This window comes from Mandrillus leucophaeus, unplaced genomic scaffold (genome assembly GCF_000951045.1).
Source record: "Mandrillus leucophaeus isolate KB7577 unplaced genomic scaffold, Mleu.le_1.0 Scaffold443, whole genome shotgun sequence".
Lineage (NCBI taxonomy): Eukaryota > Metazoa > Chordata > Mammalia > Primates > Cercopithecidae > Mandrillus > Mandrillus leucophaeus.
In genome coordinates, this window is record NW_012104732.1 from 1,608,036 (window position 1) to 1,635,091 (window position 27,056).

The 27,056-nt window shown below is 40.8% G+C and overlaps 1 protein-coding gene across 3 annotated transcripts in view; it reads right to left on the reverse strand.

Moving 5' to 3' along the window:
• ARHGAP26 (Rho GTPase activating protein 26) overlaps positions 1–27,056 on the reverse strand; it is a 488,449-nt gene that overhangs the window by 161,905 nt on the left and 299,488 nt on the right. For all 3 annotated transcript variants that reach the window (XM_011994161.1, XM_011994160.1, XM_011994158.1), the window contains exons 15-17: positions 17,687–17,774; positions 15,805–15,863; positions 14,135–14,240 (exon numbers count right to left, since the gene is read on the reverse strand). In XM_011994161.1, coding sequence (XP_011849551.1) covers positions 14,135–14,240; positions 15,805–15,863; positions 17,687–17,774 — 253 coding nt within the window. The remainder of the gene's footprint in view (positions 1–14,134; positions 14,241–15,804; positions 15,864–17,686; positions 17,775–27,056) is intronic.

Consider the following 27,056-nt stretch of genomic DNA (forward strand, 5'->3'; position numbering starts at 1 on the left):
TCAGATGAGTAGTTTGGAAACATTTTCTCTCATTCTATAGGTGTTCTTTTCATTCTCTTCATTGTTTCCTTTGTTGTGTAGAAGACTTTTAACAATGGGACTCTGACATCACATTTGTTTGTTTGTTTGTTTTTTGAGATGGAGTCTTGTTCTGTCACCCAGGTTGGAGTGCAGTGGAGTGATCTCAGTGCACTGCAATCTCCACCTCCCTGGTTCAAGCAATTCCCCTGCCTCAGTCTCCTGAGTGGCTAGGGTTACAGGCATGCCACCATGCCTGGCTAATTTTTTTGTATTTTCAGTAGTGATGGGGTTTCACCACATTGGCCAGACTGGTCTTGAACCCCTGACCTCAGGCAATCTGCCCACCTCGGCCTCCCAAAGTGCTGGGATTACAGGCACGAGCCACTGCACCTGGCCCACATTTATTTTTGCTTCTATTGATTGTGCTTTTAAGGTGTTATTCATAAAATCTTTTCCCAGAAAAATGTCCTGAAGCATTTCCCCTATGTTTTCTTCTAGTAGTTTCATTGTTTTGGGTCCTACATTGAGGACTTTGATCCATTTTGAGTTGATTTTTGTACAGAGTGAGAGGTGGTGGTCTAGCTTCATTCTTCTGTATGTGGATTATCCAGTTTTCCCAGTACCATTTATTGAAGAGATTATCCTTTCCCCAGTAAGTGTTCTTGGCACCTTTGTCAAAAATAAACTGGCTGGAGATATGTAGATTAATTTATGGGTTCTCTATTCTGTTCCATTAGTCTATGGGCCTGCTTTTATGCCAGTACCATGCTACTTTGGTTACTACAGCTTTGTGGTATATTTTGAGGTCGGGTAGTGTGATACCTCTAGCTTTGTTCTTTCTCAGGACTGCTTTTGCTATTCACGGTCTTCTGTGGTCCCATATAAGTTTTAGCACTTTTTATTTCTATTTCTGTGAAGAATGTTTTTTTTTTTTTTTTTTCCTGAGATAAGAGTCTTGCTCTGTTGCCCAGGCTGGAGTGCAGTGGCACAATCTTGGCTCACTGCAACCTCCGCCTCCCCAGTTTAAGTGATTCTCCTGCCTCTCAGCCTCCCAAGAGTAGCTGGGACTACAGGTGCACACCACCATGCCCGGCTAATTTTTGTATTTTTGGTAGAAACGGGGTTTCACCATGTTATCCAGGCTGGTCTCAAACTCCTGACCTCAGGTAATCCATCCATCTTGGCCTCCCAAAGTGCTGGGATTATAGGCATGAGCCACTTCACCTGGCTTGTCCTTGGTATTTTTATAGGGATTGCAATGAATCTGTAGATTGCTTAGGTAGTACTGTCATTTTAATAATGTTAATTATTCTGATCCATGAGCATGGAGTGTCTTTCCATCTGTTTGTATTCTCTTCAATTTCTGTCATCAGTGTTTTGTAGTTTCTCTTGTAGAGGTTTTCAATCTCCTTGGTTAAATTTATGCCTAGGTATGTGCCTATTTATGTCAAGAGTCACTATACATTAATAACATAACAAAGAAGGGATGATCTACATGTTTGCCAGTGTTCTTCACTTCATTAACAATCTGGCTAGGGCTGGGGAGAATGACCTTGTAGGACACACAACATTTGGAAGGGAAGCTCATAACTAGGTAGCAGGCAAAGCAGTTTCAGTGGCAGCTCTATTATGAAGGGAAATGTAGTTCTTCAAGTAGCAAAATGGCAAGATTATCTTTTAATACAGAGAACAAGAAAACCTGACCAACCAGCTAGGCTGAGCAGCATATTTGACATGGGAACCCCCCATTTGCCTGGTGACTTAAAAGAAAGAGGTTTAAATGCACTGGATTCTGAGGACTGGTGAACCAAGAAGCTACCACTGGCACTCTACCAAACACCACTGGAGACAATTCTGGGCCCAGGGGACATATGAAGACATGCAGTGAAGGGAGGCCAGGCCTTTGGGAAGACCTAGTTCCTGCAAAAACAGAATCAAGCTTCTGGGGAACCAAGCTGTGTAACCAAGTATTAGGAAAATATCTGAATGCTGTTTGTTGTTTTGTATTTATGATGATGATGGTCTTATCTTCCACATAATGATGGATAATAGGGCTATTGAGGCACTTACAAGATCCATCACAGAGTTAAAATTTGTACCAAGACCTGAAACTTCTAATATAAAACAGGAATTCTCTAAGGCAAAAAACTGAATTTCAGCAAGCACGACTCCTATAAACAGCTGACATTTTTACTTGTTTGGTATCTTTTGAATGATGGCATCCAATTTTTCCTTGGCAAATTTCCAGTTGAATGTCTTTCTCCTATTACATGTGGTCCTACCAAGAAAGACAGGTGAGTCCCCAACTAGCGCCTTACCACAGATGTGGGGACCTTACTCAGGAGAGACCATTACAATTCTCTTTACTAGAAATGTTAACCTGCAGTAGTTTCACAAGAGGACAAGGATAGTTGGAACTGAGACATCGTAAAGGTAGTGCCTGAAAAGGGCTACCCATGAGTTACCCGGATATTTTCCATTCATTCATTTATTCAACAAATATTTATTGAGTACCTCTTACTATGTGCAAGGCACTGATCCAGTTGCTAAGGCTACAGTAATATAGAGCAGACAGCAGTTGCCAACCTTGTGGAGCTTACATTTCAGGGAGAAGAAAACAACAATGAGTAAACAAATCAAATATGTAGTATATTAGATACTGACATGTATTATGGAAAAAAATTAAGCAATTCTAGTAGGTAGGGAATGAAAGGGCTGGAGATTGCAATCTTAAAACAATCGAGGAAGACCTCACTGGGGAGGAGAGAGGACGGCAGGAGGGGAGATGAGGTCTGAGGCCTGAAGGACAGAGTGCTGAGGCACAGCAAACAGGACTGAGAAGCAGAAGTCAAGGAGGCAGGGGGAAAACCAGGAGAGTATGGTGTCCTGGAAGCCAAGTGAAGAAAGCTTATCAAGGAGGAGAGAGTGGGAATCTGTGTTAAATCCTTCAGAACAATTAAGAAAGGGAAGACTGAAATTGATTCAGCAACCTGAAGTCATCAGCAATACTGTTATGACGCATTTCAGTGGACTAGTGTGCATAAAAGCCTGAGGTTCAAGAAAGAATGAGTGGGAAGAGAGGATTTGGGAACAGCAAGCACAGACAACTATTTGAGTTCTTCTAGGAAGAGAACAGAAAAATGGAATAGTACCTAGAAGGGGATATGGGATTGAGAAATATTATTTGTAGTTGTTGCTTTTTCCTTTTTTACGTTTCAAAGGACTGCAGAAATTACAACATGCTTATGTGCTGATGGGAAAGATTTAGTAGAGACAGAAAAGTTAATGACATAGAAGACAGAGGGAGAAACTACTGAAGCACCCAAGTCCTTACAGATCCAACAGGGAATCAGTCGGCTCTAGTGTCCCAGGAAGGGAATGCCTTTAGGTAGGAGCATTGGGTTCCCCTGTCACACAGGAGAGATGGTAGAAACATGGGTACAGGTGTGGATATTGTGGTGGTGGCTTGTAGAAGTTCTCTTCTGATTGTAACTATTTTCTCTGTGGAATGAAAAGCAACATCTGAGATGATCATCTAGAAGAGAAGAAGAAATGGCCTAGGGAAACGTAGTAGGATGCCAGGTACCACAAGGGCCCTTGAGGTTGCTTTGCGATGTCTGATGGTTCAGTTCTGCTTTCCATTACGTGATTGACCCAGGAGCCTTTCAATAAACTTTATTCCTTTTATTTATTTTTTATTTTATTTTTTGAGACAGGGTCTTTCTCTCTCACCCAGGCTAAAGTGTAGTGGCACAGTCTTGGCTCACTGCAACCTCTGCCTCCCTGGGCTCAAGCGATCGTCGTACCTCAGCCTCCCAAGTAGCTGGGACTACAGGTAAGTGCCACCACACCCGGGTAATTTTTGTATTTTTAGTAGAGATGGGGTTTCACCATGTTGACCAGGCTGATATTGAACTCCTGGCCTCAAGTGATCTGCCTGCCTTGGCCTCCCCAAGCGCTAGAATTACAGGCGTGCGCCACTGCTCTTGGGCCGTTTTTATTTTTTAAATTAGCCAAGGTTGACATATGCTGCTTACAGCCAAAGAACTAATATACAAACTGTTTTTTGAGGCCTAGAGTGCCCCCATTTTCTCATGAAATATCTGACTTTAATAAAATAGTGATCCTATTCTACCCAATTCTAGGCACCACCAAGTACATAGCAAGACCTGCTTGCAATATACCAACAAGACCCAACATTTTGGGTTCCTCTACCGCCTACTGAAGAGAATCAAGAATAGTGACTTATAATACCAAATTGGAAACACGAAATAAATCAGGATGCTAAACTGCTGGAAGAAAAACATTCCTGTGCATGTGTGGAGGCAGAAAAGACGGATACCAAAATTCAAACCCCCTGAACTTTTCTTCAAGCCCTTTCTTTGAGTGAAACTGCAAAAGTGAAAAAATATCTACCAAGACAGAATGAAGCTGAATATAGGCATGACCTTCTTTAGAGTATAGATTAATACTTCAAACAGATTTCAGTAACTCGGGGAAGGAAATCCATGTGAAGACTGCTCCCGGGGGAAACTGGAAGGTCAAGGGGGCCGTTTTCACAGTGGATGGTCATGTTTAACCTGGGAATGGCATCTGAGAGGGCAAACTGAGTAAAACAGAAGGAAAGTCAGACTCTCCCACAAAGAGAAACATCTCAAAGATCACAAAGATGAGTGGAAATTTCCAGACCATGCAGACAAAGATGAGTCTTCATGATACAACGTGCCATCCCCCTCCAGGAAATTAACAGTTATTAAACTCTAGCAAAGACAGCTGCTTCGGAGATGAAATCAGCCTTGCGACACCAAGAAGCAGAAGTGGGAGGGGAGAGGGCAGGGGAGGGGGAGAGGGAGGTAACCTCCATGGAAATCAGCCCCACACAGCTTGTTCCTTCAAACAGGTGCACCACTCCACAGAGCATTTGAATCATGAAGAGCCTTGATATTCACAGGGAAGTGTGAGACTTGCAATAAGGTAGGACCTGAAACCAGATATGAACAGCTCTTTCTCCCAGCTGGCCCTGTGCTGGCTCATCTTTTGCTAGGAAAGGAGAGATGCTCAGCCTGTTGGGCCAAATGCACACAAACTGCCAAGAAACCACAAGCAAGGCAAAAACAAACACATGCACACACAGAAATCTCCCAAGTGGACAAGAGCTGTGTGTGCTATGTTTTCAGCATCCAGCCCTAAGGGTTTTGCTTGCCAATAACAAAACTATGAAGAAAGCCCCATCTAGTCAGCAAGGACGACTTATTTTGGTTTTAACAATTGCTCCAATTTCCCATACCCTGAAGCCAGCTCTATCATGTTCCTTATCCCGCTCCCTGATTTCTCCAACAGATTGTAGAAAATAACATTTATGGAAGGGATACTACATGCCAGGCACTCTTCTAAGAACTTTGTGTAGATTAATTTAATCTGCACAACTCTAAAAGGGTGGGCACTATTATTGTATTACTTTAGGTTTTCCAGAAGGAAGAGACTTGAAGTACAGTCACGCATTGCTTAACAATGGCGATATGCTGAGAAATATGTTGTTAGGCGATTTCATTGCTATGTGAACATCACAGAGTGCATTTGCACAAACCCAGATAGATGGTCGAGCCTGCTGCACACCTAGGCTCTATGGTATAGCCTATTGCTCCTCGGCTACAAACCTGCACAGCATGTTTGTACTGAATACTGTAGGCAACTGTGACACAATGCAAAGTATTTGTGCATCTAAACATAGTTAAACATAGAAAAGGTAGAGTAAAAACATGATATAATCTTAAGGGACCACTGCTATATACGTGGTTCACTGTTGATAGACACGTTGTTATGTGGTGCATGAGTACATAAAGGCTTACCTGACACTACTTTACCAGGGGATTCTTGGGGGAATGAGGCAGAGAAGAGAAGCTAGACCCCACCTGGTTCAAGCACTAACACAATTGCTCAATCTCTTGAGACCATCTTCAAAGAGGCTGTTTAACAACTGCTTCTGGGATACTCAGCTCCCTTCTCCCACCGACCAAAGGTTTTCCCCTCAGAGTGTTTTAACTTCCCCTTGTCCCAGCGTATCTGTGTGTGAATGTCATTTTCTGTCACGCCTCCCTAGGGTGGGAAGTAAGAAACGCGGGCATGAGGCTCCAGGCTACCAGGCTGCCCTTGCAGGAAGGGTGGCGGAACCCACACAGAAGTGGTCATCTCAGTGGTGGCTGCAATACAAACAGGAGAAGCCAAGAAAACCTGATGTGCTAAGTTAAAACTTTCTGATACGATTATTATCATCTTTTTCAGATGAGGAAACTCAGGCATAGAGAAATAATTCAAATGCAAGGTTACATAAGAGATGAGATCAAAATCAGGCAGTTTGGCTACAGAATGTTCTCTCTTAACCACTGTGCTCTTGTGTCCTACAGATTAACTTCATATCCGTAGAAGTCTGCCAGCTGCCACATTTGAGCCACAATTGTTCTGAAGAGCTGGTGAGAAACTAGTCAATATAAGAACATAAGTATCACAGATAACACTCATAACGCAATTCAAAGAGGATGCAGCAAGAGAGGACTCCAGTACCCAAAACAGTGTGAGCGAATCAATTTATCCACCACCACTCAGCCAAAAAGAGAGGCATTTCATGAAGAACATGCTCCCAAGGCCAATGTATAAGAAATCTAAGCTCTGCTAAGGATTAGCAAGGAAGAAACTGAGTCATCTTCATGTTTTCTGACACTCTCACTTTTATAATACTCCCGAAATGAAAGGCGGCACCAAGAAAGAAAGTAAAACAGAGTGTCTTCCTCCCACTCTTCCCTTAATTTGGGAGGGGATTCCGTGGACTCAGAAAAGGAAGAGATGAATCAGAAAACAGGAAATTTATTGAGAAAATAAATGCAAACATAAGTGGAACAACTCAAAACAAACAAGAGACCCAAATCAAAGGAGCTCTAAGACTGCTGAACATTAACAGCTTGAAGTCAAGCATTTCCCCTTTCAGAATGGGTGTTACGTGTGATGGGAAAGATTTAGTTCCTTGAATTCAGAAATTTTGTTGGGTTTTTTAAGGCAAAAAGTTTAAACTGAACTGATATCTTTCTTTCTCCTATCTCTAAACGCTACGAGGCCACAGAACAGAGAAATTCTTGGGTTGAAAGTAAGCAAAGGTCTGGCGGTGAGGCTAAATAATGCTGAGCTCTAATTTCTCCCTCTGCATTTCCATTAATTTAAAGTGCTAAGTTGCCTGTTTGCTTTAAAATATGTCGTTGTGCTCTGCGCAATGTCCCTTTAAATAGATTTTCCTTTGACTCTGCCAAAAATAGCTGGAGAAGGTCCTTTGAGAATCCCATTCTTAGCCTTTAAAAAAAATGTACTCTTCTTCCTGCTCCATACCCATAAATAGGCCGGGAAGCGGTATCACTCACTTCTTTCACGGACCTCCCATCTATCAGAAATAATAAATCTTTCAGGAAAGAAAAAAAAAAAAAAAGAGCCAGTCAAGGAAGTAACTCCCTTAGCCCATTTCTACTTGCTCATTTATGTGATTCATCAAATATCGAGCTTCTCTTTTGACATAAGCCAATAGGTAGGCAAGGATTGAAAACCCAAATGCCTACAACACGGCCAGGCAGGTAGGAGACCTGAAAGAAGTAGGCCGGGAGCAAGAGACCACAGGGACTGTTAGGAACTAAGGCAAACTGGAGAACGCACACCCTGAGGGATAGGGTGTGGCTTCTACTCAGCCCCAGTCAACTGTTAGCAGGGAGATACAAATTTTTCAAGTAAAATCGCCCCCTTTAAAGATGTTGGAAACCTGTTCAAAGTTTCAAAACAGTACTGTGTAGGACACCACCACCACCAAACACATGTGTGGGCTGCTCTGGCCATGGGCTTCATTTGCAACTTCTAGGTAAGAAACAAAGACAAGGGAGACAGACTGCCCATCCCCTGGGAGCTTAAGATGTCACAGGAGGGAGAGATACACACCTGGGCAAACTGTCCCACCAGGTGGAATGTGATACATGCTAAAAGAGAGGAACAAGCAAAGGCTGTGGAAGCTCAGGAAAGCAAGAGGGCACTTGTGGCAGGAAGGATTCTTGTTGGCAGTGACATCTGAGCTGAAGTTAGAAGAATGAGGTAGCCTTTGGCAGGCAGAGGCTGGGGAGGGGCCACTCCAGACAGGAGAAAATGAATTGCAAAAGGTAAAAAGATGGAGCAGGGAGGTGGGTATTTGAGAAGCAGTCAAGAGACTCTTCATGCGTTTGCCCAACAAATATTCATGAGTGTCTACTGTGTGCCATGCAGTAGGGACAGGATGGTGATCATGAGAAACAGACACAAGATGAAACTGCAAATTCCAGAAACGTCTGGTCCAGACAGGGCTTTGGAGGCCATTTCCAGGGTTTTATCTTAAGAGCAACGGGGAAGCTGCCTTTGAAGTTTTTTTTAAGCAGGGGAATCACATGCTGAGATTTGCAGTTTTCAAAGTTCCCTGGAAGCACAACATGCACTCTGCGGACTGGAGGGGAGCCAGAGCTCCACCAGCCAGAGCAACAGGGAGGAGGCCTTCGCAAGCAGACTGGGAAAGACACAATGGCAGCTTGGACTACAGGAGTACTGATGGAGACACAGAAAAGTAGACAGATTCAAGAGATAGAAAAGGGTTGGAATCACTAGAACTCTGAGTTCCTGGTGGGAGTCAGCGAGGAAAAAGCCTGATGGGACTGGAGAATGGGGTCAATGTGGCTGCGTGGGGGTATCAGGCCATACCACCAGTGGCCCAGCGGCCAAGCAATCCTGCACTGGCAGCACTGCGGTATTCAGTGGTTACTAGAGAGAACAAAGGTTCCAGAGCCAAGGTGTATGGCTGAGGGAAGGCAGCCAGAGAAACTCACAGGAGCTTTCCATCTTAGAAAGCCATTATCTCAAAATACTGTTTTCTTTAAATGTGTTTTGTAAAATTCTACGGCTATTTTATTTGGACTAGTCTTGATGGCAAAGGAATAACTAGTTCTTCTCATGTTTAACAGTTCATCGGTAAGTTAAATCTTATCTTCTAGACGGGATGGAGAAAGAAGAAATATTAGAGTATTAGAACATAAAGACAACGTGTTTATGTTGTCTTAATGTTCACTTCCTTTTATTTTGAACCCTTCTTAAGAACTTCAAGGAATGCTACTGAAACGCTAGGGCTCATCCTCCTTGGTGCCAATGCCTGGCAAGACTTTTTTTTTTTTTAATAACCACAAGCATTTGTACATGAACCCAATTCACTGTTTCTAGATCATTAAAGAAATATGAATACATCCTTTTTGATTTGCAGGGATGCCTGGAAGTACTCAGACTCAAGTCACAGGAACAACAACAACAAAAAAAACCCAAGCTACAATGTGCTCAATCCTTGGTAACTTCTGCCAACAGAGTCTACATATTTTGATAAGGTCTCACTTGTATGCCAAGTATTTTCCCCACAATATTCCTTTATAATCCCAGTGATCTACAGAATTTTGTCCATTTTGGAAAGTCACAACATATAACAGATGATCAAAATAAACATTAGAAAATTGGGTAATGAAAAGAACAAATAGGGAATCAGCAAGTGGTAATGGAGTAAAGTCAATTTTGCCCTCTTTATTACCCTCTCTTACCTCCCACCCCCTAAAATCTTGTAATTTAGGGCCTATGTGCCCACATTGCAGATGTACTCATCTCTCCTCCCAAAATTGGTCTTTTTGTCCCATATATCTTGATTGTGTTAGTACACCATGCAAGAGACTTAATACTCTCTGATGAATGTGATTTACCAAGACTACTTGCCGCAGACACCATGGGCTGTCTTTATTCTGTCAAAGCTCTGCCTTTATTCTGATATCCAATCCTCCCACAAGTGGCTCAGATAAATCCTGTTGGATGGAAAATAATCATGGTGGTCTCCAGTGACTGCTCTGGACCAATGAGATGTGACATAAAGTGTGCTGGAGGATGTCTGGGAAACGTATCATCCTAGCTCTTAAAAAGGGACTCAGAGAAGAAATAATGCCTCTTCTGCTTCTGGACAAGCACTGACATGCAAGGACACAATGCAGTACGCTGGGACTCTGCAAGGAGCTAGCCAACACAAGATGCTGGCTGAGCAGGAACATGGAAATAGTTTGAGTCCTTCATGAGCTGAGAAACTAACCAACTCTCAGGACAGATTCTGTGTCATGACACAACAGATCTCCTTATTGTTTAAGCCATTTTGAATTGGATCTTCTGTTTCTTGCAGCCCAAAGCATCCTAAATGATACCATATCTCTCTGGGGAAGCAAAACAGTCTTCTGCCTCTCCAACACCCCCGCAACAAAGGAACAGTTGCTCCAAAAAAGGAAAGAGACTAAGGTTTATTTCTCAATAAGTATTTTGGGAAAACCAGCTGTGAAAAGGTATTTTTAATATCTACTCCTGATGTATGAAGGGTTCTTTGAAATCCTTTCTCACTGCATACACTGTAATAAATCCACATGAGCCACTACGAATGGTATGTGTGGGGATATACAACATACTTGGAGCCATAATATGTAAACATTAGGAAATTACCATGAAATTAGTCTTTTTTACTCATCTACTCTTATTTCCTCTTACGATTATAAGAGTGGGATATTTTTCTTGTGTCCTGCTCCACCTGATAAAAATAACAGAATTATACAAATGGAGGAGAAAGAAAACTGAGGCTCAAAGAGGTAGAAAAATTGGCACAAGGATCCACAGCTAGCTGGGAATGATTTTTTTTCTTAAGTAAAAATGCCTTTTGCGTGATTTTAAAACAAAAACATTTGTTGAAAACTCAATGCAAAGTCAAACTGCAAAGACTTGGGAAGTCAAAACTGGATTTTTAAAAGCTAATTTAATCATGACAATAAAATCTCCCTTTTGAATTCACTGCTTTGAGCTTCTTCTTTCTAATATTCACCTACATCCCAATCCATATTCCTCTCAATACCATTTCTCTCTCCTAGAAAATCCTTGCGTATGGCCCATTCTCTGAGCCAGTGGTTCTTAGATCACTGTTCACATAATAATTACCTGGGAAATAAATCAGAAATGCAGATTCCCAGGCAGAGAGCCTGACTGAGTAGACCCACAGAGCCCAGAAATGTCAATGTAAACAAGCACCCCGGGTGATTCTAACCATCCTTTGAGGCACATGACTCCAGACTGTATACTAGATTCCAAGATCCAAACAGAAAACATCTAATTATCATAGTAGATTTAAGCTGAAACTACAAAAATATGTGCATGGTTGCCTATAATTTTTATGTTCCCTCTGAGGTCTGAAACAAATCCAACATCTCTATGATTTGGATGTGCCCTGGTAATCATTTGCTTTAGAGGTTTGGAGTTTTTATCCTTCCCCCGACCCAAGACTTTTTCCCTGCCTCTGCATGAATTTTTAGCTGGGATTTAATAAAAAATGCCTTAATTCTCCCTCTGTGGCTAAGGGAAATCAATTTTGGAAAATGTTTCAAAAGAGTACTTTAAAAAATATACAATACAAAATGTCTTGCCTTTGAACCAGAATTCTGAGATGCACAAGGCAAACAGTAGGTAATGAGAGAAGTAAACACCAGTTTTCCAGCAGAATCAGCCCTGAAACCAAAACTTAGGAAGGAAGCTGACCATTAAGTAAGTAGCCCAGAGGAACAATAGCTCAGGCGTAGCCTAGGGTAAGTCTAAACCTGAGAAAACTGGAATTAGACAAACTTCTTGTCCCAAGTTAACTTTCCCTTACTGCTTGATTTTAAAATAAGGACAGTGCTGTAAATGAGAATATAAAGTTTAAGTGGAATCTTAGAACTCCTCTGGATGCCAAAGAATTCTTTCAGACCTAAATAAATACTCTTTACTGGATTCAACACTGCTCATTCATATCCTTCTCCACAGGGACATTTTAAATATAGAGGCTTGGGAGACCAAGAACACAGCACGCTAAGAATTTAAGTCTGCTATAGTCTAATACTAGCTCTAACCAACTCACATTACAGCATGAGAGCTTTTCTATAGGTAGATTTCTTGATAATTAAATGAACAAGAAATGCCATAAAACCACAGAAAATCATTCTCAAGTTTCAAAGGTAAGACATAATGCTCAAGAAATGCTATGAAGTAAACAACTCCAGCAAGAAAATTGCTTTAAATTGGTTAGAAGGCCAAAAAAACAAAAAAGTGTCAAGGTCACAACTGTGATTTGCAAATTCCAGTTTATAACTCTTAGGTTAGTAACAAGGATGGACTGAATGTAATGGGATTGAAGGGGGAAAGAGTAGAAAAAGGAAGAGAAAGTGAGTCATCCAACCAGGAGATGAACAAGTTCAACCGTTCAAGACCTACCTTAAGGGTTTGGTTTTGTTTTTTAAATCTTTTTTTCTTCTTCTTTAAAGACTCCTAACAATCCTAAAGGAAATTTAAAAGTAGGAGAAATGCAACACTGGCTCTGCTGGGTCACCCTTCACTTTTGGTCTCTCTCGGTTCAGTTAAGCTCCTTCCAATTGCACAGCTTGAAAAGGCCCATGGCCTTCAGATGTTTCCTAACCCTTCTCCAGCTGCTTTCCGCAGGCCTGAAGGCCTCTTTAAGACCCATTGGCCATGAAGCAGTCATGAGCTTCCCCACACATACTAGGCTGGAGGGTGCACCTGGAATCTCCTGTGTCTTGGTGTTTGTCCTTCAAGTGTGCAAAGTTTTGCAACTAAGATCTAAACCAGCTTCTCTGCTTGACAAACGCCTGACTCTAGGTCGTGTGGAACCGGTACTAAACTGTCATCTCAGAGCATCTGGAGTTACTTTTTAAAGCCCAGTTCCCATTATTTTAAACATGCTTCATCAGGATTCTTTGACACCTTTAGGGCATTACCCTGGAAACTTGCATGTTATCTGCTATGCTTCCTAAGTACTCCTGAACAAGCAGCTCTGATATGGGAAGCCAAGAAAAAAAATTGGTCAATAATGGAGCAACCGTGGCTTTGCCAAATTGCTTTCCAACAACACACAAAATACTCTTGCTTCTTGATGGAAATGAGGACATGGTTGAAATCTTCATGATATATATCACTCTTTTTTCCAAAGGCAATATCAAGTGCTTGACAGAAAGATGAAAACTAACCATTACAATCTCACTCAGAAGAATATCAACTTATCCCAAAGAAATACCCTCATGGCATAGCAAAGTGTGGACTATAAAGGCCAAATTTATAACATGTCAGTTCAGTAGAATGTAGGGTTTAATAATTTAGGTTAACTGTTATGCTCTCATTCTTTTCTTTTGCTCCAGTCTGCAATCAAGAACATACCACCAAAGTCAATGGAAAGTTAGAACACACACACAAGTAGTGATGAATGCAGCACGGGAAGTCAGAAATGCCACTTGTAAACGGGTCAAGGAACAGTAAATACACAAATATTCAAAACCATTCCAAGACTGTAAATGCTCCTAGCAGAAAATCAGGTCCCGACTGAATGCTTTGATTATCTCAGAGGACAAGCGAGTATTTGCTGAAAACAATTCCTTTACTCTTTATACTTCTTCAAAGGCTTTAATGCATGTAACTTCAAAAATCAATGATCCTTGCCGAAAAAGGGGAGTCTATTATCCACATTAGACAGAATGGGGAAACTAAGGAATAGAAAGTTCACTGGTTTGTTCAGGGCTGGTTAAGCAGCAGGTTAATAACAGAGTCAGCTCTAGAATCCAGGCCTCCTTACTGAAGACCCAAATTCTGTAAACCCATAACATATTTTTGTTTGTTCTTGATGAGCATAAGAACTTATAATCCCACAAAATTCTGTGTGGCAACCTGGTATCATGGACAACACACTCCAGTTTGCCCTTGATCATCACAGGCAAAATCCCCCTGAAAACTCGGCTTCGTGGCCTGGATGAAATGAGCACTTCCCCAGCATCCTCTGGGAAGGCCATCTGGCATTTGCTGCTGTTCTCCACTGCAATTAACATTTCACACATTTCTTTCCTAAGCCTCCAGCATACCTGATGCAATAGTGGGAGAGAGAAACAAAAGCAGAACTGAGATCAGCTTCACTGCTAAGATAAGAACTTTCAGGGGTAAGAAAAGGGCTAGTAATTGGTCTTAAACCTACTTCGCCAAGTGGTTCATGAGCAGCTGTAACATCTGCCGATTTTTTTCGGGGAGCCGATGAACAAGGCTGTGGATTTCAGAGACCCGAGACTCCTGGTTCTCCAGTTCTGCAAAGGAAGGAGGGAGATAATATTTTATCAGTGTCACAGCTAAACAACTTTAAGAATGAAAAATCAAGGGAAACCAAAGGATGGGCACTAACAGACCAAGGATTTCTCAAAGATTTACAATCTTGTCTTGTGTGCATACTGCATGGCCAGAATGACTAGATCTGGAAGTCCTTTTAACTAGATCTGGAAGTGCTTTCTGGAACAGGGTTGCCAAAAAAAACCATCATCAAAAAATCCAAACCAAGGTGATGATGTGATGAAACGGAGCCAGTCAACTGCACACCCAGAGCTGCTCCTGAGAACAAACTCAGGAGTAGCTGGCTCCCTAAAGGGAAGACTTCATTTCAAGGAAGTAAGGAACTTCATGCACTTGTAAAGTGATAAACAAATCTTACATGAATAACATTGCAAGGGTTTCAAATATCAAAATAACATCTCAAGACGGCATCAAAGAAATCAAAGGAAAATGTCCAGTATCTTCAAGTCACGTATGACAACCAGCCTGCTAGAAAGAAAGTAATGGCAGACAAAATATTCAAGTCTTTCTGCCAACTTGTAACCTAAATCACGGCTTGTCACATTCTCTTGGTTGAACCTGGGTAAGTGGCTTTGTTACTCTGGCAAATAGACTGATGGTGTTCATCACACCTATTTATAGAAATGATGTGAGGTTTAAGTAGAGAATGGTCGCTATGGGTTTGTAATTTCTCTAGAAAGAAATGACATAAACACCATCTTTGCTCCTAGCTTTCTCCTTCCTGTTTTAAGGGGACAACTATGAGTAGATAAGGACACCAGAACATTAGGTACTACTAAATTAGGCCAGTAGTAGCTACCAGAGTAAATATATTTTAAAGGCTGAAAGGAACCCAGGAGAGGCACAAGTTATCGACATAATAATACTGTGAAGATTCATGCTGGATTTAAATCTGATACAGAATCTTTCTGCCTCTTTACAAGAGGCCTGACCCATGTAGCCAGAGATTCCAGTATACTTAGAGTAGCTTGCACCTAATCCCTATGTATTTTAATACCAGTAATATGACACCAGGGACCTGGATGATATAGCTGAAGAATGATCAGAAGCTGTAAATGGAAGACATAATGGAAAAGAGGACTGTGAAGTTATATAAATGGTGTCATATTCAGGGAAACATTTCCAATGCTCAATTTAGGTAATGTGCAATGTCTGATTCATTCTGCAAAATGCTACTCAAAGGCTGGAAAAAACCTAAGAAGTTAGAACTCCAATAATCAAAACTAGAAAGGCAAACTTGTTTTTCTCTATCCCTCCAACATCCTCCTCCCCTAAACAAAAAAAAAAAAAAAAGACTTCTGAAGATTCTCTCTCCTGCTGTAATTTCAATGTGGTAGAAAGGCCCTTAGCAATCCCTACTTGGTTTCATTTTTATTCTGTGTTAGAATCTCATGAGTATGTTATGTGGCCAGTTTACATGCAGAATATGAAGGGTTAGGTAATGTTTATTTTGGGATACTGACTCTTCTTTGAAATAGAAAAATCTATTCCCTTCCCCTTAAAACTGAGACAAAAAAGACTTACTTGCTGCTTTGATGAAACTTCTTTGAAACTGGTACATCATGAGTGGTCCTGGAAGCATTCTGGAGTGAAAGGAGACAGGCCAATCAGCTTAATAATAAGAATAATCATATTTTCTCTAAATAGCAGCCTAGAGACTGACAAACTGTATTACATTTCTCAAAGACAAAGATCACAGGGAAACAGTAACAATGCAGTTTCCCTATTGCAAGAGTTCAGATATTTCATCCAAAATTTTTATTCTCTCTCTTTTTCAGAGGAATAGATACAACTATGTTTCATTGTCAACACTAAAATAGTGCTAATGCAAGAGTCTAACACAAAATAAGAGACTTCCTTTTCAGTCAGTGACTCACCTATCAACAATAGCATTTTAAGATGTGTCTGAGAAACATGCAACTAACTACATATTTGCAATTCTTGATCTTCCCAGAGGCTTGTTGTTAGAATCAATTCATCTAGAAACACTATAAAAGACTTTTGTAGGTGTTTTGGTGGTGAATTCCCTATGGAATATTGCTCCAGAATTCTAAAGGGCTAGAACCCCTAACATTATGTATGATATAAACAAATTTTACCTGCTAGGGTATGAGTATGTTTAACCATAAACTTGAGTTTTTTTCTGATAGTTCAAATAAGAAACTTCTCGATAGGACTATACATTATTCTTGGCTCAGATTTTATTCTCATTGGGTCCCTTAATTCGACTCCTAGTTTTAGTTAACACATTATGTCTTACTCTTGACTCTAATTACCCAATAGCCAATAAAATCTACAACAGCAATTCCTTTTCTGTGGCCTCCTTCCTTTGCTTTCCAGCCAACTGCATCTTCAAAAAATCTGCACAAAGACTGATGCTATTTCTGATGACCATTCTCCTCTCCTTTTAAGACTAGGTCCCGGCCGGGCACAGTGGCTCAAGTCTGTAATCCCAGCACTTTGGGAGGCCGAGACGGGCGGATCACAAGGTCAGGAGATTGAGACCATCCTGGCTAACACTGTGAAACCCCGTCTCTACTAAAAAAAATACAAAAAACTAGCCGGGCATGGTTGTGGGCGCCTGTAGTCCCAGCTACTCGGGAGGCTGAGGCAGGAGAATGGCGTAAACCCGGGAGGCGGAGCTTGCAGTGAGCTGAGATCTGGCCACTGCACTCCAGCCTGGGCAACAGAGTGAGACTCCGTCTCAAAAAAAAAAAAAAAAAAAAAAGACTAGGACCCACCTTTTTCTGTAAGAAGAACTATAGTATTCCTGTCTTTCAAGTCCAGCATAAATACTTTGGTTTATTCATGAAACTAAGATGCAGGCAGCTGGTCAATAACCCAACCCTTAATAATGAAAGGAGGTATAAAGAGGGTTCAGTAATATCATTTATAAATGATACAAGGAAAATAGTATCTCCAGAGAGATAATATTGTTCAATCTAAGGGAAGGAGTCAAAAAGGAGTTCCATTACGTTCTCATTTTTAAGAACCACTGTCAGCAGTGTACTCTGTGTAAAGTATGAAACTATCAAAATACATGGGGTATGTAATCATGCATTCTTAACTGAATATGATTCATGATTCCTTGTGTTCTTAACAGATTATTCAGGGACTTTGGGGAACACCCCATTGTAGGGTCTGTTCAAGGCTAATTATCACAATACTTCTCATATAGAACAAAGTTTCCTAAATCACTCATGGTGTCATTGCACAAAGGCAACCCATCAACTATGGATGATTTACAATTGGTTTGACCAGCTGAGCTAAACGCACCCACACAGAAGCTGTTTCCACATCTCAAACACCCACCCGACAGCTCTCCGGAGTCTGAAAATAAAACTGCTTTCTTCCTGATTGCATGATAACTAGCTGGCACTCTGCCTTGCAAATGGAAAGTCCCTACCTTAGGTAGGTCTTCAGAGCACTAGTGATGGTCTTTATCTCCCATTCAGCACAGATATCTGTTTCTGTCTCAGAAGCAGTCTTGGGGTCTAAAATGAGGAAAAGACAATACATAAAGCACAGCATAAAATGGAACTAATAAATAAGCACACATAAAGGCATCCAATCTTGCTAGTAACTAGAGAAATGCAAAGTAAATCACGACGAGAATTTTTTAACCTATTAAATTAGGAAAATGTGTAAAAATCCCAGTATCTATTGCTGGCAAGAATGTAGTGAAACTGATCCTCTCCTATCCTGCTGGCAGCAGGAGAGATAAATGCAACTGTTTTGAGAAGCAATTTGGTAATATGTATCAAAGTCTTAAAAATGTTTACACCCTTTGAACTAGTAATCCCATTTCTCACAGTCTATCCTCAGAAAATAAGATAACGCAGGAGAAAAGTTACAGACCCCAGATATGCTCAGCATACACTCTTCTTTGTAAAAGCAGAAAAAAAAAAAAAAAAAAAGGAGACAACCTAAATGTCCAATGATAGAAGAATGATTAAGTGAATTACAGTATGTCTACCTGATGGAATATTACCTCGCTGATTTATACGACAACAATGACTGTAAAGTAACATGGAAAATGCCTGCATTATATAATGTCAAATAAAAAAAAAAGATATGTTTGTGAGAAACTTTCTCTATGAACTTTTTATATGAACAAGGCTGAAAGGAAATACTCTAAATTAGTGGTTGGGTTAAAGTGGTGGACTGTGGTATCATTTTATTCCATTACTTTTGTATTTTTTAAAAAATTGCTTTAAGTTCAAATGTGCAATGAGAACCACCATAACTATCAGCTCTGACAATTTCTTTCGTCTCTTCTTGCATGGACTTTTAAACAAATCAGTATATTTTAAACAAGCATGTACGATAAAAGATCAGAAGAGGTAATTCCTGTAATCTTCCTGAGTGGCACACAAGGAGATGAGAAGAAGAGGCAGGGGTTAGGGAGTGTAATTGCTTCACAGATCTCCATCCTGTCCCTGGTGAGGCAGGCCAGGTCATACACGTACCGGTGGGAGGGTCACAGAGTCTTTTTCAGGGCACAGGACAGAGAATCCAGCTCCCTCATACTGGCTAAAGACTAGTTCTTTGCCCGCCAGCTCCCAGTCCTTTTTTTTTTTTTTTTTTTTTCCTGCATAGCACCTCATTTTGAGTAGGAGAGCAACCCTTTTCCTACTTTTTCCAGGGCTGGAAAATGGGATTCAGGACAGACTGGCCAAAAGTAGATCATCTCTCTGGACTTAATGACTGGATGAGGGATGGCCCAAGACCTAAGCCTGCCCAATCAGAGTAACTCTCCAGGAGTTAGGAACAGATATTTGCTGTTTGCTAGGCTTGCACTGGGAGATTATGTAACTGCCAGGTGCCACCACACAGAGCCTGAAAGTCCGACAAATCCAGAGATGAGATAAGCAGAAATGGTGGATCCTGAACCCTTGTATTTGCCTCTCCTTCTTACCACATGAGCCAGTAAATTCCTTTTTCCCCTTAAGCCAGATGAGGTCAGGTTTTCGTCTTTTTACGATGCAAAGAGATCTAAATGATGCACCAGGTAAAGGGAGGCAGCCACCAGACTGCATCTTTCTGAACAGTCTCCAAGAATAATTCTGGGATATCAATGAAGAAAGCTGTTCCTTCTGCAGGGCCAACAGCCTTTCAGCTGGAAAAAAGTAAGTCGCAGGTGGGCACAAGACATTTTCTATTTACTGGGAAAGAAACCACTTTCATCCAAATAGAAAGAGGCCAAACACTCATGAATGGCCTCAGGATTTAGCCTATCATCACCAGGTAGGGACACAAATCCAAGTGGTATCTGCTGCTCTCCGTGTGTTCCCCTGACACACACTGGGTTATGAGAGAGGAAAGGGCCCCCAGCTCATGAAACGTGTGGCTCTCAAAGGCACAATACCTGTATGATGTTTGCAGGTGACCATGAGCAATAAAATGAAGTCTTTCTTGTCACATGAAACAAACAAGGAAGAACCTAAAGAGCATAATTTTATTTCTGGGGCCACAGAACAGTAAATTCCATAGAGTCCTGTCATAGCAAATTTCTGAAAAGTTCACAAAATGTGATTTTCCCAGTATCCAAAATGTCTGCCACTTTAATTCGTGTCTTTGTCATCTTGCACTCCCTGAATGGCTTTTTCCTGCAGAAGAGTATGTATCAAAAACCTCTGCTTTGCATGACCTCTTTCCCTCCCCATCCTAAGACACATGGAGAGCTGCCATCCTGCATGGTTCCTGGATGTGAGACAAATGTTACTGTACATTTTTCTAAGGAAGAAACCAACTTCTACCCAAGAAGAGTGAACATGAAACTGAACAAGCAGCAGTTGGCAAGTCTGGGAGTTGTGAACTGTTCCATGAACCACATTTAGCAAACTAATGATTAGCTTCCACTTATTCGGGCTCTGTAACCATAGGAATATTGCGTAACATTAGAGAGGAGAGTCAAATTACAGCCCGGCTAAAGGGCTTTTTATAGCACTGATGAGGCAAGGCTCATAACTCAAGCACATCCATTTTAATTCATTTAAAATCCAAACTAAGTTGAATACAGCCTCCCAAGCTACACCATTTTCAGAAAGTGCTGCTGATTTCCACACCTCCCTCCTGATGCTCCCCTCACATACAGAAGCTTCCTGATGGCATCTGAATATGCTGCAGAGACATCATTTACACTCTTCTTTAGAACTCAGTACCTTTCTCTCCACCATGTCCCTTGACCACTGCTGCTCAGGAAAACAGATCTAAACTAGAGGAGCAATCCAGTGTACTAAAGGCATCATGTGGGGAAAGCAGAATGAATGTTATTTCCTCCTGAACCTACTATCACATGAATTCAGAAAACTAGAACACACAGACTGGAAGCAGTGGTTATAAGAGGAGAACATCTTAGAAATGTCACACTTGGATCAGTCCCAAGAGTCATCTAGTCTATCACTGTGCTGCAGACAAAATGAAGGATACTTCGGAGGAAATCATTAGGAAAGTTACCTATGTACACTCAGATTTCCTAATACTACATTATACTGTATGCAAATTAATGTTTTTCTCTCTTTAAGTGAGAAAGTAATATATGCACATGTTAAGAATTCAAAGAAAAAAAGACATATACATGCAAAGGTAGAGGCAACTGCTAATGCCAGTTTTTTATGTGCATATCCTATTTCTAACAGTCCCTTCTGTTTTGAGATCCAAAAGCTCTTACTGGCTCAAGCCCCAGTCTTATGAGGGCCTGCCTGAAGCATCCCAACAGGCAAAGGTTATGGTGGCTGCAGCAGAGGAGGAGGTGAGTTTCCATCTGTGTGTCTCTTCTTTGGGGACTCAGGATCATGATTAGTAGCCGTATTGCTAGCTCCCAGAATGATCAATCCTCTATCCAAGTAGTCTATCATCTTCTGGTCCTGTCATCCTTGGTCTGCTCCCCTTTACTGGTAGACAAAATTGGACGTTTGCTCTTCTCATGGTTCCCCTACTCCAGCGGTCTACAGTCTTCAAAGTCTGAGCTGTTTCCACTCAATCCTATGTAAGCCTTTAGGTCTTAGAAATCATCATAAAGCATTTTGATTTCTTCAGAAAGAAGTTGTTGATTGCTTTTATTTATGCCACTCTGTGGAAAGGTACAGGAAATAAGGGGCATAGAAAAAAGAAATGCAGACATTCAAGGTCCCAGAGTAAGGGAGGATAATTCACAGTTGGGTCTGAGGTAAGTGGGGGAAGCATGTTACTATAATTCTGTGCTTTACAGCACTGTTCTATAATACCTTCGTTGTGTTCTCTGTTTTACTAAGTTTGCTTTAAATGTGGTTTCAAAAAAAAAGAAGAAGAACAAAAAAGGTTACAGGATGAGAAAAACAGTGATGCTGAATTTGCAGTCCTTTACCATCATGGTAAAAACACACACACAAAAGGAACACAAATTTTTAATAGCACAGAAAATTAGGCTCTCAGTCAACATTCTCCTGCCACCAGGATATCCACTAGGCAAAGCTCAGATGAAGGCCTGAGGAAAACTCAGCTAGGGAAACAACGTGATAGGTAGTGGCCCTCTGCCCACCAAAAACTTAGCCCAAGCCACCCGGGGGTGTGGGGAAAAGGCTATGCTGCAACCCCCCAACCCCACTCCAGCACACACACTACTGGGGGCTACTTTCTGGGGCACCCAGAGCTGTCATGAGATTACAATCCAGGCAATGAAATCAGACTGCAGAGCAGAAGTGGAGAGGAGTCCTTTTATATCAAGGCAAGTGAATTCAGGAGAGCCCTAGAAGAAACATGACAGCCATGAGGGAAGAACCACAGCACGCCTCAGATTACCCAGGAGTAAACTCGGCTTCTCCCAGGACCATGACCAAATAGCAAAACCAGGAAAAATCAATGCAGGCTTAGAGGTCCACTAAATGAAAGCTTTAAGAATACCAGAAAGTTGGCTCAAATCATGTACAATAGCCCTCCAATCATCATGTAAGATAATGATTCTAATAGCATTCAGGAAAATAGCAGAACAAGGAGAATCTCCACAGTGAGTTTAAAAGCAAAGGTTTGATTAAACAGAAGATATAAACTCCTATAAAATATTTGTTGTCAAAAAATACAGAGATCAAAGCACTCTGAAAAATAATTCAGACAGCACCTGCTCTGTCATATAAATAAAATTCAAAAAATATGGATGCCAGAAACTAAGACAACAAAATAAAACAAGAAACAGACCGAAATAATAAAGATTACAGCTGAAAAGTAGAAATAAAAGGAGTTAAATAAGATAATAAAGACACTGGAAAATCCAATTACAAAAAGTTAAAATATGCATTGTAAACAGCAAAATAATAATCACAGTCGACCCAATAATTTTAAATGAGTAACACTGAGATGGGGGACAAGTTTGAGAATTTTTGCTAGAATGTAAAGAATCGGGAGAAAAATTAAACATTAAAAAGGTGAAAAATGTCGGTGTGTTTAAAATATTGAGAATTATAGAAAAACAAACAGTAAAGAGATTTGTTTGCCTTTAGAAAAATATGTATACAAACTCCTTCAATGGCCCCCAATATGTATAAAGGAATGATTACATGGTGATATATAAAAGTAGTGGAAAGGGGAAAATGACTCATTATATGGATACCAGTCAACTGGACAAGTATTAGAGGAAAAAGGAGAGTTTCCATTTTGCATGACAGGGATTTTAAGGGAAATTAAGGTTTTTGTCATTCTAGATTGGGTAAGGGTTTTTGTTTGTTTGTTTGTTTGTTTTTGAGACAGAGTCTCATTCTGTTACCCAGGCTGGAGAGCAACAGCACAACTCAGCTCACTGCAACCTCTGCCTCCCAGGTTCAAGCAATTCTCCTGCCTCAGCCTCCTGAGTAGCTGGGACTACAGATGTGCATCACCATGCCCGGCTAATTTTTGTATTTTTAGTAGAGATGGGGTTTCACCATGTTGGCCAGGCTGGTCTCAAACTCCTGACCTTATGATGCGCCCTCCTCAGCCTCCCAAAGTGCTGGGATTACAGGTGTGAGCCACCGCACCTGGCCTGGGGAAGGTCTTTTATGGCACAATTTGTTTAGAAAAAAAGATAACAGACTGGATATCATAAAAATTTAAAATAGGCCAGGCATGGTGTCTCGCACCTGCAATCCCAGCACTTTGGGAGGCCAAGGTGGGCAGATCCCTTGAGCTCAAGAGTTTGAGACCAGCCTGGGCAACATGATGAAACCCCATCTCTACTAAAAATACAAAAATTAGCTGGGCATGGTGGACTACCTGTAGTCCCAACTACTCAGGTAGCTGAGGCACAAGAATCACTTGAACCTAGGAGGTGGAGGTTTCAGTCAGCCAATATAACACCACTGCATTCCCATCTGGGTGAAAGAGTGAGACCCCATCTCAATAAAATATTCATAAGACAACAAAAACAAATGCACCATAAAGTTTAAGACAAATAATAATCTGAAAAAACATATTGAAAATATAGCCTATAGATCTAAAAGGGTCTTGTAATCAAAAGAAGAACACACTGCCAGGTGCGGTGGCTCACGCCTTATAATCCCAGCATTTTGGGAGGCCAAGGCGGGTGGATCACTTGAGGTCAGGAGTTCGAGACTAGCCTGGCCAACATGGTGAAACCCGGAATCTACTAAAAAGATACAAAAGTTAACCTGGCATGGTGGCATGCACCTACAATCCCAGCTACTCAGGAGGCTGAAGCATGAGAATCACTTGAACCTGGGAGGCAGGGGTTGCTGTGAGCCAACACTAAACCACTGCACTCCAGCGTGGGCAACAGAGCAGGAAAAATAATAATAATATTAAAAATAAAACAAAAAAATTTTTTCAAAGAAAAAGAACAACATACCAATAGAAAAACAGGCTAAGAATACAAACAGGCAATTCAACAAAAGTAGTATAAATCAGCAATAAACATGTAAACAGTACAACCTTACCCAAAATTACAGAAATGCAAAATTAAATTTAAAAATGTACTTTTAAAAATGTTTATAATTTATATACAAAACAGCAATACACAGCATGGCAAAGATGTGGGGTACAGGATATTCTCCTCAGACTTTGCTAACTACAAACTTGGGAATATCAACTAAGAGCCTTGAAAACATGTACATACCTTGACCCAGCAATTCAACATCTTAAAATAAATCCAGAAGAAATAATTAAAGATGCGTATAAAAATTATAACAGCTAACATTTTATATTTAACATGTGAAGGCTCTGGACTCAGCAACCCACAGGCATCCTTTCATTCCATCCTCACATTACTATGGAGGCAGGAGCCATTATTATAGATGCGGAAATAGATGACTAGACCAGTGTGAATCATTTGTCTACGTCAAAGAAATAAGCAGTGGAACTGCAACTTGTCTAATCTCAAAATGCATGCTCTTAATCTCTGCTGCCTCAAGGGGGATGTTTACCCTCTGTCCTGCCTCCATAGGGATGTTTACCTGAGTGCTTTCTAGAATGATGAAGAATTGCAATTAGCCCATGTATCCAAGAACAGGGGACTGATTAAAAAGTTATAGAGCATCTATGCTATAAGTGCCTAAGAAAATCATACTCTAGAAGAACTTGAATGACATGTGACAATAGACACTCTATAGTGTTACATGAATAAAACCTGTAATATCTGCACAGTGAGTTTAATTTTGTAAACATACTGCTATATTTATTATAGTATATTATACCATACTAAATTTAAAAGGTAATAATATAACATTTTGATGTCATATGACAAAACAGTTAATAAAGGTTAACTCTAGTCTATAGAACTGTTATTTTCTTCTACTTTTTGTATTCCTCCAAACTTTCACAATGACCACTCATAACTTTTCATTAGGAAAAAATTTATTTAAAATATGTACTGAGAGACAGGAAGAGAGACAGACATACACTGAACAAGTATATAGCTGATTAATATATTAAATAGTATAGACAAAAAAGTTGGGCTAAAATTTGGAAAGATTTATCTTTACTTAATATTCAGGGGGGAAATCCCCCAGACACACAGAAGGTATTCTATTTCTAGGAATCTGCAAGTCTTTGAGAGTCCTTTTCACTCTCCAAAGACTAATGACTTCTGTTGCTAGGAGGAAGGGATCAAGAGTAGCTCTTGGTAGGACACTAGTACAAAGCCACACTGCACTTGCTATGAGGAATTTTAGCAAGCTTTCTTAAGGAATCCTGATCAGTACAAAGAAGACATTCTCAAAGCGCTGGCTCTTATAGTCCTCTTCCAACCCAAAGTCCTCCAATGTATTAAGAGTGCGAAAAATAAACTCCAAGTAATCCAAAAAAGTCTCTGGTTTTACTTAATTCTCAGCCTTCTTTTTTTTTTTTTTTTTTTTTTTGAGATGGAGTCTTGCTCTGTCATCCAAACTGGCAGTTCAGTGGTGCAATCTTGGCTCACTGCAACCTCTGCCTCCTGGGTTCAAGGGATTCTCCTGCCTTAGCCTCCTGAGTAGTGGGGCTACAGGTGCACATCACCATACCTGGCTAATTTTTTTATTTTTTATTTTTTGGGATGGGGTTTCGTTCTTGTTGCCCAGGTTGGAGTGCAATGGAGCAGTCCTGGCTCACTGCAACCTCCACCTCCCAGATTCAAGAAATTCTCCTGCCTCAGCCTCCCGAGTAGCTGGGATTATAGGCATGTGCCACCACACCTGACTAATTTTTTTTTTTTTTTTGTATTTTTGGTAGAGAAAGGGTTTCACCATGTTGGTGAGGCTGGTCTAGAACTCCTGACTTCAGGTGATCCGCTTGCCTTGACCTCCCAAAGTGCTGGGATTACAGGTGTGAGCTACCACGCCCAGCCTAATTTTTGTATTTTTAGTAGAGATGGGGTTTCACCATGTTAGCCAGGCTGCTCTCGACCTCCTGACTTCAGGTTATCCACCTGCCTCAGCTCCCAAAGTACTGGGATTATAGGCGTGAGCCACCATGCCTGACCAGCCATATTTTCAATAACCAAAACATACTACTCCACTTTTGAGAGCCCTGGACAGATAAACCAAATCTTACACAGTACCTGGCACATAATAAGCATCCAATGAATTTATAATAAAGAAATAGTTAATGAAAGGTTCACTCGGCCCAGCCATCTCAGGGGAAGGTTTTGGAGCACGGGCGCCATGTTTATTTTATACTCTTGGCTAGCCCAGACACTACCAGTACCAAGAATTGATGAAGTTGAGGGCGTGTTCACAAAAGAGAAGATGAAGCTCCTCCTTCAGGTCTGGAGCCCTGGTGATTCTGTAACTGAGAGATTTAAACTTACTTTTTTTTTTTTTTTTGTATTCAAATTTACTTAACTGCTAGGGAGAATCATGTATACCATTCTCAACTTTCAATTAGATGTTGCACTGTGGTCATCTCGCAGCTCTGGTTGGATCTCAGATTAGATTCCAGTCTATCTGTAATGTCCTCCTGGCAGAGGCAGCTGCCCTCGTGACTTTCAGCTGCTAGTTATTACTTTTTCATGACATTTCTCAAATGTTCATGATTATTTTCTCTATCCCCAGGAAAACCAAGGAAGAGAACAAGACAAATATCTTGTGTGAAGGCCACTAAGAAAAGTGATAAAAACAAGATCCTTTCATAACCACTCTTTTGCTTAACACAACTGAGCTAAAGTGGTTCTTTTTTAGATTAGCAAAGCAGTCTAAAATGTCATATTTCTTTTCATTAGTGTCATCTTACATAATAATCTGTCATCTTTGAAATCTCTCTGCCCCTTCTGTTCCCCCATATCAAGTTGGTTAAAAGTCCTGTTGATTCTCTCTCTATACTCATTTTGAGTCTGT